General features: G+C 65.4%; 2 protein-coding genes across 2 annotated transcripts; one reads left to right on the top strand and one right to left on the bottom strand.

The window, feature by feature from the left end:
- The first annotated feature begins 908 nt into the window (after positions 1 to 908).
- On the top strand, positions 909 to 4,243 carry LOC137668257 (class I histocompatibility antigen, F10 alpha chain-like). The gene is made up of 8 exons (XM_068409648.1): positions 909 to 1,013; positions 1,500 to 1,763; positions 2,432 to 2,712; positions 2,792 to 3,059; positions 3,142 to 3,243; positions 3,398 to 3,430; positions 3,730 to 3,762; positions 3,941 to 4,243. Exons 1-8 carry the CDS (start codon positions 950 to 952, stop codon positions 3,952 to 3,954), a joined length of 1,059 nt encoding a protein of 352 aa, XP_068265749.1. The 5' UTR covers positions 909 to 949; the 3' UTR covers positions 3,955 to 4,243.
- Positions 4,244 to 6,519: 2,276 nt separating this feature from the next.
- Positions 6,520 to 12,014, bottom strand: TAP2 (transporter 2, ATP binding cassette subfamily B member). The gene is made up of 13 exons (XM_068409646.1): positions 11,727 to 12,014; positions 11,507 to 11,556; positions 10,881 to 11,422; positions 10,673 to 10,781; positions 10,435 to 10,565; positions 10,158 to 10,363; positions 8,965 to 9,162; positions 8,748 to 8,876; positions 8,481 to 8,669; positions 7,347 to 7,520; positions 7,107 to 7,266; positions 6,893 to 7,032; positions 6,520 to 6,819 (listed from the first exon to the last, which is right to left on the bottom strand). The coding sequence occupies exons 3-13, from the start codon at positions 11,353 to 11,355 to the stop codon at positions 6,556 to 6,558; spliced, it is 2,175 nt and encodes a 724-aa protein (XP_068265747.1). The 5' UTR covers positions 11,356 to 11,422; positions 11,507 to 11,556; positions 11,727 to 12,014; the 3' UTR covers positions 6,520 to 6,555.

Raw genomic sequence — 12,014 nt, 5'->3', positions numbered from 1 at the left:
TTGGGAGAATTAACAAACTCTGGCAGAAGCACCAAGAGCTGAGGAGGCAGAAGCTGTTGCGTGGAGTGCGGGAAGGGAGCGAGGTTTTAAGGGGATAAAAGGAGCTTTGGCATCAGCTCCTGCATTGGGGCTCCCGGATTATACAAAGCCCTTTAATTTCTGTGTGCGTGAAGAAAAAGAAATCGCCGCTGGAGCGATACCGCAGGAATTAGGCCCTGAGCAGAGCCCGGTTGCATACGGCCCTGTGCAGGCAGATCTGGCTGCAGCAGGAGCACGGGCCTGGGGGAAACCAGTGGCAGCAGCAGCCACGGTGTGAGAAAGGAGGGTGATGGCAGGAGTGAGGGACAGCAGGAGCAGGGTGACCGGTATGAGGGACAGGGGAACGAGGGACACCAGGAGCAGAGTGACCAGTACGGGGGACACCGGGAATGAGGGACACCGGGTGCCAAACCAGCCCCTGGGGAGCCGTGGGGCGCTGGACGCCTGGGTGCCCCACTGGGGGGTTACAGGACGCAGGGTCCCGGGGTGCCCCGGGGGGTCTCTGGGGCTGGGGGGCCCCAGGGGTGACCCCGGGCTGGGGGGACACAGGCACAGCGGGGGCGTGGGGGGTGTGGGACCCTGCGGAGGGGTCCGGGGGGGCAGAGGGCTGGGCTGCCCCGTGGCGGGTCCCGGGCCGAGGGTCCCGGGGGGTCCCGGGGAGGTCCCAGAGGTCCCCTGTCCCCGCCCCCCCCGCGCTGCCTCCGGCGCTTTCGCTTTCGCTGTTGGCAACCTGCGGAGCCGGGATCTGCCCGGCGCCCGGTGACGTCGCACGCGGCTCGGGCTGCCATTGGTGGGCGGGCGGTGTGAGCGCCAATGGCGGTGAGGGGCGTGTCTTGCTGCGGGCGTTGGGGCGGGGCTTGTGCGGTCGGGTCCGTGCGGCCGCGGGGCGGGAGCGGAGCGGAGCAGCGCGATGGGGCCGGGCCGGGCGCTGGGCGTGGGGCTGCTGCTGGGGGTGGTCGTCGGGGCGGCGAGCGGTGAGCGCGGGGGGCCCCGGGGGACCCTCTGGGCACCGGGACCCCCCTGGACCCCCTTTGCCGGGCACAGGGACCCTCCCCGGGCACTGGGATCCTCCCCCCTCCTTGTCCCCACTCCATCCCTGGGCACCGGGACCCCCCTGGACCCCCCTGCCCGGGCATCCCGGGTTTCCCACCCCCAAGATCTCACTTTCTTCTGCACCGCGGACCCCCCTGGACCCCTTTTCCCAGGCACCCCAGGTCTCCCAGACCCCCCTGTCCTTGACACCAGGGACCCCCGGAGCTCCCCTTCCTGGGAACAGGGACCCCCTCCTGGATACACCTCGTTCTCTCACATCCCCCCACCAGTCTCATCCCCCTTGAAGCTGCCGCCCACGCCCGGATCTCCTCCCCTGGGACCCCCACCCAGCCTCACTGCCCACCCATGACCCCGGGCACCCCCAACCCCCCTGCCCCCCATCTCTCACCACCCCCATGTCCCCGCAGTGCTCCACTCCCTGCGCTACTTCGATGTTGCGGTGTCAGAGCCCAGCCCGGGGGTGCCCGAGTTTGTGTCTGTGGGGTACGTGGACGGGATCCCCTTTGTGCGCTACGACAGCGAGACGGGGAGGATGGAGCCCCGGGCGGGCTGGATGGCGGCCAGCGTGGATCAGCAGTACTGGGACAGCGAGACCCAGACTGAAAAGAGCAATCAGCAGATTAACCGTGTGAACCTGGAGACGCTGCGGGGCCGCTACAACCAGAGCGGGAGTGAGTGTGGGCTGGGCTGGGACGGGACTGTGTGGGACAGGAGAGTTTCCAACCCCCCTCCGCCTGAGATCCTGCCCCACGCTAATGCCCCGGCTTGTGTTGGCCCTTCCCTGCCGGCGTCATTGTCACAGGCTGCCAGTGCTTGGGATCCCCTGTCCCAGAGCCAGGGGGGGCTTCTGGACACCCCAGCCCACCACATCCTCAACCCCCCAGGGCCCATGACCCCCATCCCGGGACTGGCTGCCATCTCCCAGCCCCTCGCCATCCCCACGGCAGTTGAGACCCCCAGAACCAGAGGGTCTCCCACCTGCAGTGTCCCAGCTCCCTGCCCTCCCCATGGTGCTCAGGTGCCCCATCCCAGAGCCAGAAGGACTTCCCCCACTCCATCCCATCTCCTTGTCCCCCTATGGCACTGGGGACCCCATCCCAGCCCCTCGCTGTCCCAGGGTGCTGTGGGGCTGGGTGCCAGCCCAGCCAAGCCATGGGTGCAGGGTTCTGCATCAGGCTTTATGTGGACACCCCGAGTGCTGTGGGCCCTGGGCAGGACGGGGGGATCCCCCCAGGCCTCACACGGGGCTGGAGTGGGGGCACTGCCGGGGGGTCTGTGCCCCACTGAAGGCCCAGGGCTGCAGCAGCCCCTCAGCCCCGTCTCCATGGTCGTGTTTCAGGGGCTCAAACGCGGCAGCACATGTTTGGCTGTGACCTCCTGGAGGACGGTAGCACCAAGGGGTATATGCAGATCGCCTACGACGGGAGGGACTTTATCGCCTTGGACATGGACACGATGACGTTCACCGCGGCGGACGCGGCGGCAGAAATCACCAAGAGGAAGTGGGAGGAGGACGGGACCGTCGCTGATCGCTGGAAGGGGTATCTGGACAACACCTGCATTGAGTGGCTGAGGAGATACGTGAGCTACGGGCGGGTCAAGCTGGAGAGGAAAGGTGAGGGCGAGACGGGGACCCCGGGGACCGGGCGGCGCAGGGGCGTGTGCCAGCCCTCAGCGCCACCCCCCTCCCCAGAGCCCCCCCATGGTGCGAGTGTCGGGGAAGGAGGCCGACGGGATCCTGACCTTGTCCTGCCGCGCTTACGGCTTCTACCCGCGGCTCATCACCATCAGCTGGCTGAAGGACGGCGAGGTCAGGGACCAGGAGACCGAGCGGGGCAGCACCGTGCCCAACAGCGACGGCACCTACTACGCCTGGGCCTCCATCGAGGCCCGCCCAGAGGAGAAGGACAAGTACCGGTGCCGCGTGGAGCACACCGGCCTGCCCGAGCCCGGCCTCTTTGCGTGGGGTGAGCCCGGTGGCCGTGGGCACGTGGGGCAGTGGGCTGGGGTGGTTCCCCTTCCCCTCCTCACGGCCCCGCTCTCCCCCAGAGCCCAAGTCCAACCTGTTGGCCATCGTGCTGGGGGGGTTCGTTGCCGTCCTAGCTGTCGCTGCCATCGTCGCTGGAGTCATCTTCTGGAAGTACAAGTCGGGTAAAGCACCGGGGCCGGCGAGGCAGAGGGGTGCGGGAGGAAGGCAGGGCCCGCGGGGCCGGGAGGGGCTGTGGGCACCAGCCGCTGTGCCCTGGGGAGCCCCCAAGCCTTTCGGCGAAGCGCGGTGGGTGCTGATGGCTCTTTCTCTCTGCAGGGAAGAAGAATTTGGGCTATGACGTGGCGTCAAGTGAGTACCGGCGGCAGGTCCGGCTCCAGCCACTGCCCAGTGCCCGGGTGGCCTCGTGTCTCTGGTTTCTGCTCCCTGCCGGCATTTCCCGATCCCCCGGGCTCCCTGTGCTACCCCTCTTTAAAGCCCAGTAGTGGGGCCGTGTGGCAGAGGCCGTGTCTCCCCTCCGGTGCTCGCGGCACCGTCCCCTTCTTCCAGGGGCTGTGGTGCGGCCGTGGCTCCCGGACCGGCTCCTGGTCCGGGCACCGTGCCCGCAGCGAGCGCGGGGCTGGCAGCTCACGGCTGTTTCTCTCTCGCAGGCTCAGACAAGGGGTCTGACAGCGGGGCTGCAGGTACGGCGTGGGGCCGGGGGGGAGGGCCGGGGCGGTCCCAGCTCTCCGTGCTCCCCCATGGCACCCACAGCCAGGGCCACACTGGGCTGCGGGAGGGGGGCAGCGAGACCCCCCAGAGCAGAGGGTTGGGGACAGGGGTGGCCCTGGGTGACGCTGTCTTCTCCTCTCGTCCCTGCAGGGATCACCGCCTGACCGCTGGCCGAGGGGCTGGCACGTGGCTGGATGCGGCCCCGTGCCCTGTGCCCGGCTGGACGCAGAGAGGAGCTGGAGGGGGCTGGGAGCTGCCTGCAGAGAGAGCTTGTCCCGCTGCACTGCCCACCCCGGCTGTGCGGGGGCTCTGCTGGCGGGGAATTGGCTTTTTTGCTTTCACAATTGGCCGCTCTTCGTTATTTCTGATTGTTTAATTTTGAGGTTGTAACCGATCTCTTCTGACTGTAGCTGTTCTCCTCTCACGCGCAATAAATGCAGCTGCCCACCTGTGTATCCGTGTCCCTGTGGTGTGGAGGTGGCGAGCTCTGAGGGCCCGTAGCTGGGCGCTGAGAAGAAGCTCTCCTGAGATATAGGGATGAGAATGTCTCCTGCCCTGAGGCCACTCAGAGGGGTGCTGAGAAGATCTTTTGCTCTGAGGCCACTCAAACGGACGCTGAGGTCTCCTGCTACAAGGCTACATAAATGGGCACTGAGAAGGTCTCCTGCTCTGAGGCTACACAGATGGGCACTGAGAAGGTCTCCTGGTCTGAGGCCACGTAAATGGGCACTGAGAAGATCTGCTCTGAGGCCACGCAAGCAGGCACGAAGGGGAAGGTCTCCTTCTCTGAGGCCACGTAGATGGACTCTGAGAAGAAGGTCTCCTGCTCTGAGGTTACACCAACTGGTTACTACAACTAAACCAGGGCTCAACTCTGAACTCTAATAGTTGCTCTCACAGTCGAGGAGACACTTGGCCACACACTTGGCCACACCGTGGACTCTTTCCCTGAGAGGGGGCAGAGGCAGGAACGACCTGGTCCCTGTCCGGACTGCGAGATACAGGCCACGATCTCGTCCATCAGCCAGATGAAGGTGTTTGCTCCCTGGTTGCTGTGGTGCTGGGATGGTGGGGCTGTCAGGCTGGGACTAGAAGGTCGGGAAGCCCAGCAGCCAGGATCCAGTGCTGGGGAGTGTGGGATCCATGGATCGGCAGAGGGGCAGCCACCCACGGCCTCGGGAGGTGGCTCTTTGTGAGCATGGAGGCAAAGTATCCTCTCAAGGGAGGTCTTGTCACCCAGCAGGGTCAGTGGTCTACCAGAAAGGAAGATACCTGGTGTTTGAGGGCATTCGTGGTGGTCTGCAGTGACCTGGACAATGCTGGGGCCCCCAGAGGTCTGGACGGCGTTCAGCGCCCACGGTCTGTATGGTGGCCGCGTGCCACCTGGTAGGGTTCTGGCTGCGTGACCGTGGGGAGGACATGAGGCAGTGGGGTGGTGCACCCACCTCGGTCCTGGCAGCCCACAGGCACCAACTGTGGGGGAGAGAGCAGCTGAGAAGGGACCATCCAGGCAGATGGCTGCTCCGGTGGCTGCCGCGCACTTCCCCAGGCGCAGCAGATGGGCTGAGGACGTGTCTCCTCCTGATCCTGAGCCAGGGGATGGACGTCCCAATGGGGTCGAACCTCACACCCAGCACCATGGAAAGACCATGCTGGACCACAGGAGGATGGTACCTGTGACGTGTCCTTGCGCCGTAGCCTGGGCAAGAGGGATGTGGGCTCCTCGCAGGGTGAAAAGCTTCTGGTTTGTGATGACGTGAGTCGGGTAATGGCTGCTCTGCTCAGGACGGGGGCTCCTGCTCGGGCCGGGCAGGGCCAAGGGACAAATGGCTTCGGTGGCTTCCAAAGGGAGCTCTTTCACTAGGTCAGGCTGCCCAAAGGTCCTGTCCAGCCTGACCTTGAACACCCCCAGCGATGGAGTGTCCGCAGTTTCCCTGGGCAACTTGTTCCACCATCTCACCCCCCTCCTTGTACAACATTTCTTCTGGCCTGTCTTGATTTTCCCTCTTTCATGGTCAAACCACGGCCCTTCTCCTCTCCCTCCAGGCCTTGGGGAAAAGTCTCTATCCCTCTTCCTTCCTTCGAGGGAAGCTGCAGAAGCCAAAGCCACCCCGCTGGCCCTAGCCATTGCTGCCTGAGAGACACGGCCAGCGTTCTGCCTCGGTACTGGCTCGTTGAGGGTGGCCAGTGCCCTGCGTGGGTGGCCAGAGCGATGGTCGCAGAGGTAAACCCCTCTGGGCTGCTGCGTTATGGCAGCAGGACCTTGGTGCCCGGGTAGAGCCCCGTCATGTCGACGCCCAAGAGCCATGATCCTGGAGAACATCAACGCAAGGAGCCAGTAGACCAGGTAGCCAAAATTGGAGTGGCTGAGGGAGACATGGGCTGGGAATGGCGTTGTGAGGTGGTCAGAGCCCCGTGGGACACGGGAGGAGAGACACAACGTCCAGGTGGGCTGATGATGGAGGGGTGGACCTGCCCGCTGCAGCCATCACACAGGTCCTTCATCGACATGACCCATGTGCCGGCATCGAGCGAGTGAAGGACAAGGGGGAGGCCCCAGATTAATTATACCACACTGAGGCCACCGCCACGTGCTTCCCACGGTGGCAAGTGACAAGGGGAGGGCGAGCACATGGCTTCAGCACCCGAGACCCCGCCACTGGGCAAGTAACTCCCCCTTGACCCCCCCCCATGCCCAGCCGCCTCCTCTCCGAAGCGATTCTGCTTTATTTCATACCAATCTCCATCCCAACAGGAGCAGCCCTCTACTCCTGCTCAGTCACGGGGGCAGGGGCTGGCTGCTGCTCCCCGCAGCCCATCCCCGGGGTCCCTGGCCGCCCCGCGCCGGGGGAGCGCTGCAGCAGGCAGCTGTAGGGCCCGCAGCGGCTCCGCAGTTGGGCAGGCGTCCCCGTCTCGACCACGGAGCCGCGTTCCAGCACCACGACGCGGTCGGCCGCTTCCAGCAGCCGCGGGCAGTGCGTGATGAGCAGCACCGTGCGGGCCACCCTGCTCTGCACCCACTGCCGCAGCTGCAGGAGATGCCACAACCCATCAGCACCCGCTGTGGGACCTGAGACAACCCCCCCCCCAACTCCAACTCACCACCGCCTCGCCCTCCTCCCCCTCCAGGGCACTGGTGGCTTCGTCGAGGATGAGGACAGTGGGGCGGCGGAGCAGGGCCCTGGCGATGGCGATGCGCTGCTTCTCCCCCACGGAGAGCTGCCCCCCTTTCTCCCCCACATCTACGAGACAAAAGGGGGTGAGCAAGACCTGGGTGCCTGGATCCCCTCCCCACCAGCCCCCTCCCAGCACTCACCGGTGTCGAAGCCCTGATCCAGCTCCAAAATGAAGCCCAAGGCGCCGGCGGCGGCTGCGGCCGCCCTCACCTCCTCCTCCCCGCAGTTCTCCAGCCCGAAGGTGATGTTGTCTCGGATGGTGCCGGAAAAAAGCACGGGCTCCTGCCCCACCAACACCACCTGCCCCCCTCCCCCAGGCGCAGGCTGAGACCGGGCACCGCTCGGCGCAGTTGTGCTGCCCAACCGGCCGCTGCCCTCACCTGGCCATGGAGGTAGCGGTGCTCATAGTCCCGCAGCGGCACCTCGTCCAGCAGCACCTCCCCGGCCCTGGGCTCGTAGAATCGCTCCAGCAGCCCCGCGCAGGTGCTTTTCCCGCTGCCGTTGAGTCCTGCCAACGCCGTCACCTCGCCGGGGTGCAGCTCGAAGGAGACGTCCTTGGGGAATCACAGAATGAGGTTGGCAGAGCCCTCGGGTCTCACCGAGTCCACCTGTTGCCCTGACACCACGGCAACTAGACCAGGGCACTAAGTGCCATGTCCAGTCTTGTCTTAAACCCCTCCAGAGATGGTGACTCCACCACCTCCCTGGGCAGCCCCTTCCAATGGCTAATGACCCTTGCTGAGAAGAAATGCTTCCTAATGTCCAACCTGAACCTCCCCTGGCCAACCTTGACCCTACACCCTCCCTTCAGGTAGTTGTAGACTGCACTAAGGTCACCTCTGAGCCTCCTCTTCTCCAGGCTGAACACCCCCAGCTCCCTCAGCCGTTCCTCGTAGGTCAGACCCTCCAGACCCTTCCCCACCTTGGTCGCCCTCCTCTGCACTCGCTCCAACACCTCAACACCTTCCTTGAAGTGCGGGGCCCACAACTGGACACAGGATTCGAGGTGCGGCCTCACCAGTGCCGAGCACAGAGGGACGATCCCTTCCCTGGCCACACTATTCCTGATAGAGGCCAGGATGCCATTGGCCACCTTGGCCACCTGGGTACACTGCTGGCTCATGTTAAGGGTTGGAAGGCACCTCTGGAGATCACCCAGTCCAACCCCCCACCAAAGCAAGGTCACCCAGAGCATGTTGCACAGCGCCGCATCCAGGTGGGTTTGAATATCTCCAGAGAAGGAGACTCCACCCCTCCCTGGGCAGCCTGTGCCAGGGCTCTGGCACCCTCACAGCAAAGAGGTTCCTCCTCATGTTCAGATGGAACTTCCCATGTCTCTGTTTGTGCCCGTTGCCCCTTGTCCTGTCGCTGGGCACCACTGAGAAGAGTCTGGTCCATCCCCTTGACGCCCCCCTGAGGTATTTGTGTTGATAAGATGGGGGGCAGGATGGGTGCTCAGGGACACCTCCCCATCCCCCTCCTTAGGGACCCCTGAGACCCCCCCCCAGCTCTACCTGCAGGACGACGTGCTCGGGGCGCATGGGGTAGGCGAAGGAGACGTGTTGGAAGGTGACGTGGCCCAGCAGCGTGGCGGGTGCCAGGGTGCCCCCACTGTCCCCGCTGGGTTCCCGGTCCAGATGCTCCAAGATCTTGCGGCTGGCAGCCGCTTTGCTCAGCAAGTCGCCGTGGCCAAACACCAGCGCCTGCGTGGGGCAGAGGCGGTGGCACGGGGGGAGGGGGACAGACAGACACAGTGCAGCCCCCGCGTCACGTCACCTCACCTGCACGCAGCGGCCGACTTTAGCTTGGTAGAGGAGGAAGGTGACGAGGCCACCGGTGGTGATGGTCCCCTCACGGAGCTGCCCGTGCCCGTGGCAGAGCACCAGCACCTGCACGGCCAACTGCAGCGCCTATGGGGACGGGGTGGGGGGGTCAGCGGGTGGGGTACAGGGGTGCCCGTACGCCGGGGGGGGGGTGGTCCCTCCTCGCCCGCCTCACCCGCTGGACGAGGGTGAAGACCGCCAGCTCCACGTCCATCTGGTCCTGCAGCCCCACCACCTTGGCCACGGCCCGGCTGTGGCGGCGCTCCTCCTCCTCCTCCCCAGCGAAGGTCCGCACTGTCTCGATGGAGGACACGGCCTCCTGCACCGCTGCCGCCGTCTTGGCCACGGCGTCCAGCTTGGCTCGCTGCTGCACCTGCACGGGGTGGGGGACCAGATTCAGCGCCCATGAGGACATCCCCACCGGCCCCAAACCTCCCCACCCCACTGTCCCCATCACTGCCAACACCATCCTGTCACCACTGACCCTGTCCCCATCCCACTATTCCCACTGTCCCCTCCAGTCCCCAGTGCCCCCATCCCATCCCCCAGTCCCTCCGTCCCCATTCCAGTCCCCCCCATCCCACCATCCTGTCCTCACTGTCTTATCCCATCCAGTCCCCCCGTCCCCATTCCAGTCTCCCCCGTCCCCCTCCCCACCATGTAATCGTGTCCCCCATCCCATCATCCCATCTCCCTGTCCTCATCCCACCAGCTTGTCCCCACCACTCCCATTACCCCATTCCCCTGGTTCCCATCTCGCCATCCTGTCCCCCCCAGTTCCCCATCCCCACCATTCCCATTCCCACCGTCCCATCTCCCTGGTCTTCATCCCACCATCCCATCATCTCCCTGATCCCCTTCCCACCATCCCATCCCATCCCATCCCCACCATTCCCATTCCCACCATCCCATCTCCCTGGTCTTCAACACGCCATCCCATCCCATTTCCCTGATACCCTTCCGACAATCCCCACTCCCACTGTCCCATCCCATCCCCACTGTCCCATCCCATCCCCTTCCCACCATCCCATCCCCACCATTCCCATTCCCACCATTCCCATTCCCCTGGTCTTCAACCCACCATCCCATCCCATTTCCCTGATCCCCTTCCCACCATCCCCATTCCCACTGTCCTATCCTGTCCCCAGCATTTCCATTCCCACCATCCCATCTCCCCCGTCCCTACTCCACCATCCCATTCCCACCATCCCCTTTCCACCATCCCATCTCCCTGGTCTTCATCCCACCATCCCATCCCATTTCCCTGATCCCCTTCCCACCTTCCCATCCCCACCATTCCCATTCCCACCATCCCATCTCCTTGGTCTCCATCCTGTCCCCACCATCCCATCTTGTCCCCACCATTACCTGGTACCGGGCATCGTAGACCTTGCGCGCGGTGATGGTGAGGGGCACCTCCAGCAGCGCCAGCAGTGCCAGGCGAGGCGAGACACCCACCATGAAGCCACCCAACCCCAACACCATCCCCACGTTCCTCAACGCTATGTTGGCACTCCGCGGCAGCACCCGGCACAGCAACGGCACGTCGTGGTCCAACTGGGAGGACAGTTCGGCTGCGGGGACCACAAGTGGTCAGTGGTGGGGTTGGGGGTCCTGTGTGGTGATGGGGACCCCCCACACACACCTGCTGGTGTCCTCTGGAAGAAGGTCAGATCCTGGCGCACCAGGCGGGAGAAGAGCCGGTAGCGGGTGCTCAGTTTGAGCCGGGCTTGCGCCAACATGAAGAGACCCCCGCGGCAGCCGGCGAAGAGCGAGCTGGGGAGGGGGGGGACGGACACGGGGACCCCCGTCAGCGCGGCCACGGGTGACAGACGGACGGACAAGGGGGACACCGGGACATCCCCCCCCCACCACCACCCCACCTGCCCAAATCGGCGGCGACGACCAAGCCGAGGGTGCCGGCGGTGAGTCCGTCCCCGTGGCGGACGGCGTCCATGGCCCTGCCGGTGCAGTACGGCCCCGCGGTCTCACCTGGGGGGTGGCACGGGGTCAGCGCGGGGGTGACAATGCCGGGACCCCCCGTGTCCCCCCCCCACCCATCCCTCCTGTCCCTCCCCACCCATCGCTCACCCAGCACGGCCAGCGCCAGGAAGACGAAGGCGCCACCGAGGACGGGCCACTCGTCCCGCGCCAGCGCCAGCAGCTGTCCCAAGGTCACCGGTGACTTGGTGGCCGCGGCCTTGCCGGGGACTGGCCCGGCCCAGGCCAGCAGCGCTGCGGCGGTGGCCCCGTGGGACAAGGCCACCCAGGTTGGCGCGGCCGTGGCCAGCTGCAGCGGCGCGGCCCCGGGCGGCACCAGGAGGCTCCGGAGGGTGAGGAAGGTGGCCGGGGTGAGGCTGAGCACCGCGGCGGCTCCTCGGGGACCCCCCAGGGCCAGTAGCCGCCCGGCCACCAGGAACGCCAGTAGCCGCAGTCCGGCTTCCAGCCACGTGGCTACCAGGCCCAAGTGGGCCACCGCCGGGGCAAGCCGGGCCAGCGCCGCCAGCACCAGCACATCAACGAGGAGCAGGAGGCAGGCGAGGCGGGCGGCGGGGAGCAGCGCCATGGCTGGAGGGGCTCACCAGTAAAGACCAGTGCTCCCAGTCCAGCTCCGCTAGACGGCGCTCAGCACCCTAGAGAATTCAACAGTCAATACCAGTGCTCCCAGTCCAGCCCCACAGTCCCAGTCTGGATCCTCAGCACCCTGGGACACTCACCAGTAAAGACCAGTGCTCCCAGTCCAGCTCCCCTAGATCATGCTCAGCACCTTAGGGAATTCACCAGTCAATACCAGTGTTTCCAGTTCAGCCCCCTCAGCTCCCCTCAACCCCACCCAGCACACTGGGGCTCACCCAGTAAAGGCCAGTGCTCCCAGTCCAGCCCCCACAGTCCCAGTCTGGATCCCCGGGACCCTGCCCAGCACCCTGGGGTACCCACCAGTAAAGACCAGTGCTCCCAGTCCAGCTCCCTTAGATGACACTCAGCACCCTAGGGAATTCACCAGTCAATACCAGTGCTCCCAGTCCAGCCTCACAGTCCCAGTCTGGATCCTCAGGACCCTGCCCAGCACCCTGGGGTACCCACCAGTAAAGACCAGTGCTCCCAGTCCAGCTCCCCTAGATGATGCTCAGCACCCTGGGGCACTCACCAGTCAACATGAGTGCTCCCAGTCCGGCCCCCTCAGCTCCCCAAGACCCTGCCCAGCACCCTAGAGCACACACCAGT

Source organism: Nyctibius grandis, chromosome 10 (assembly GCF_013368605.1).
Source record: "Nyctibius grandis isolate bNycGra1 chromosome 10, bNycGra1.pri, whole genome shotgun sequence".
NCBI lineage: Eukaryota > Metazoa > Chordata > Aves > Nyctibiiformes > Nyctibiidae > Nyctibius > Nyctibius grandis.
This window is presented reverse-complemented; position numbering and strand designations above follow the sequence as displayed.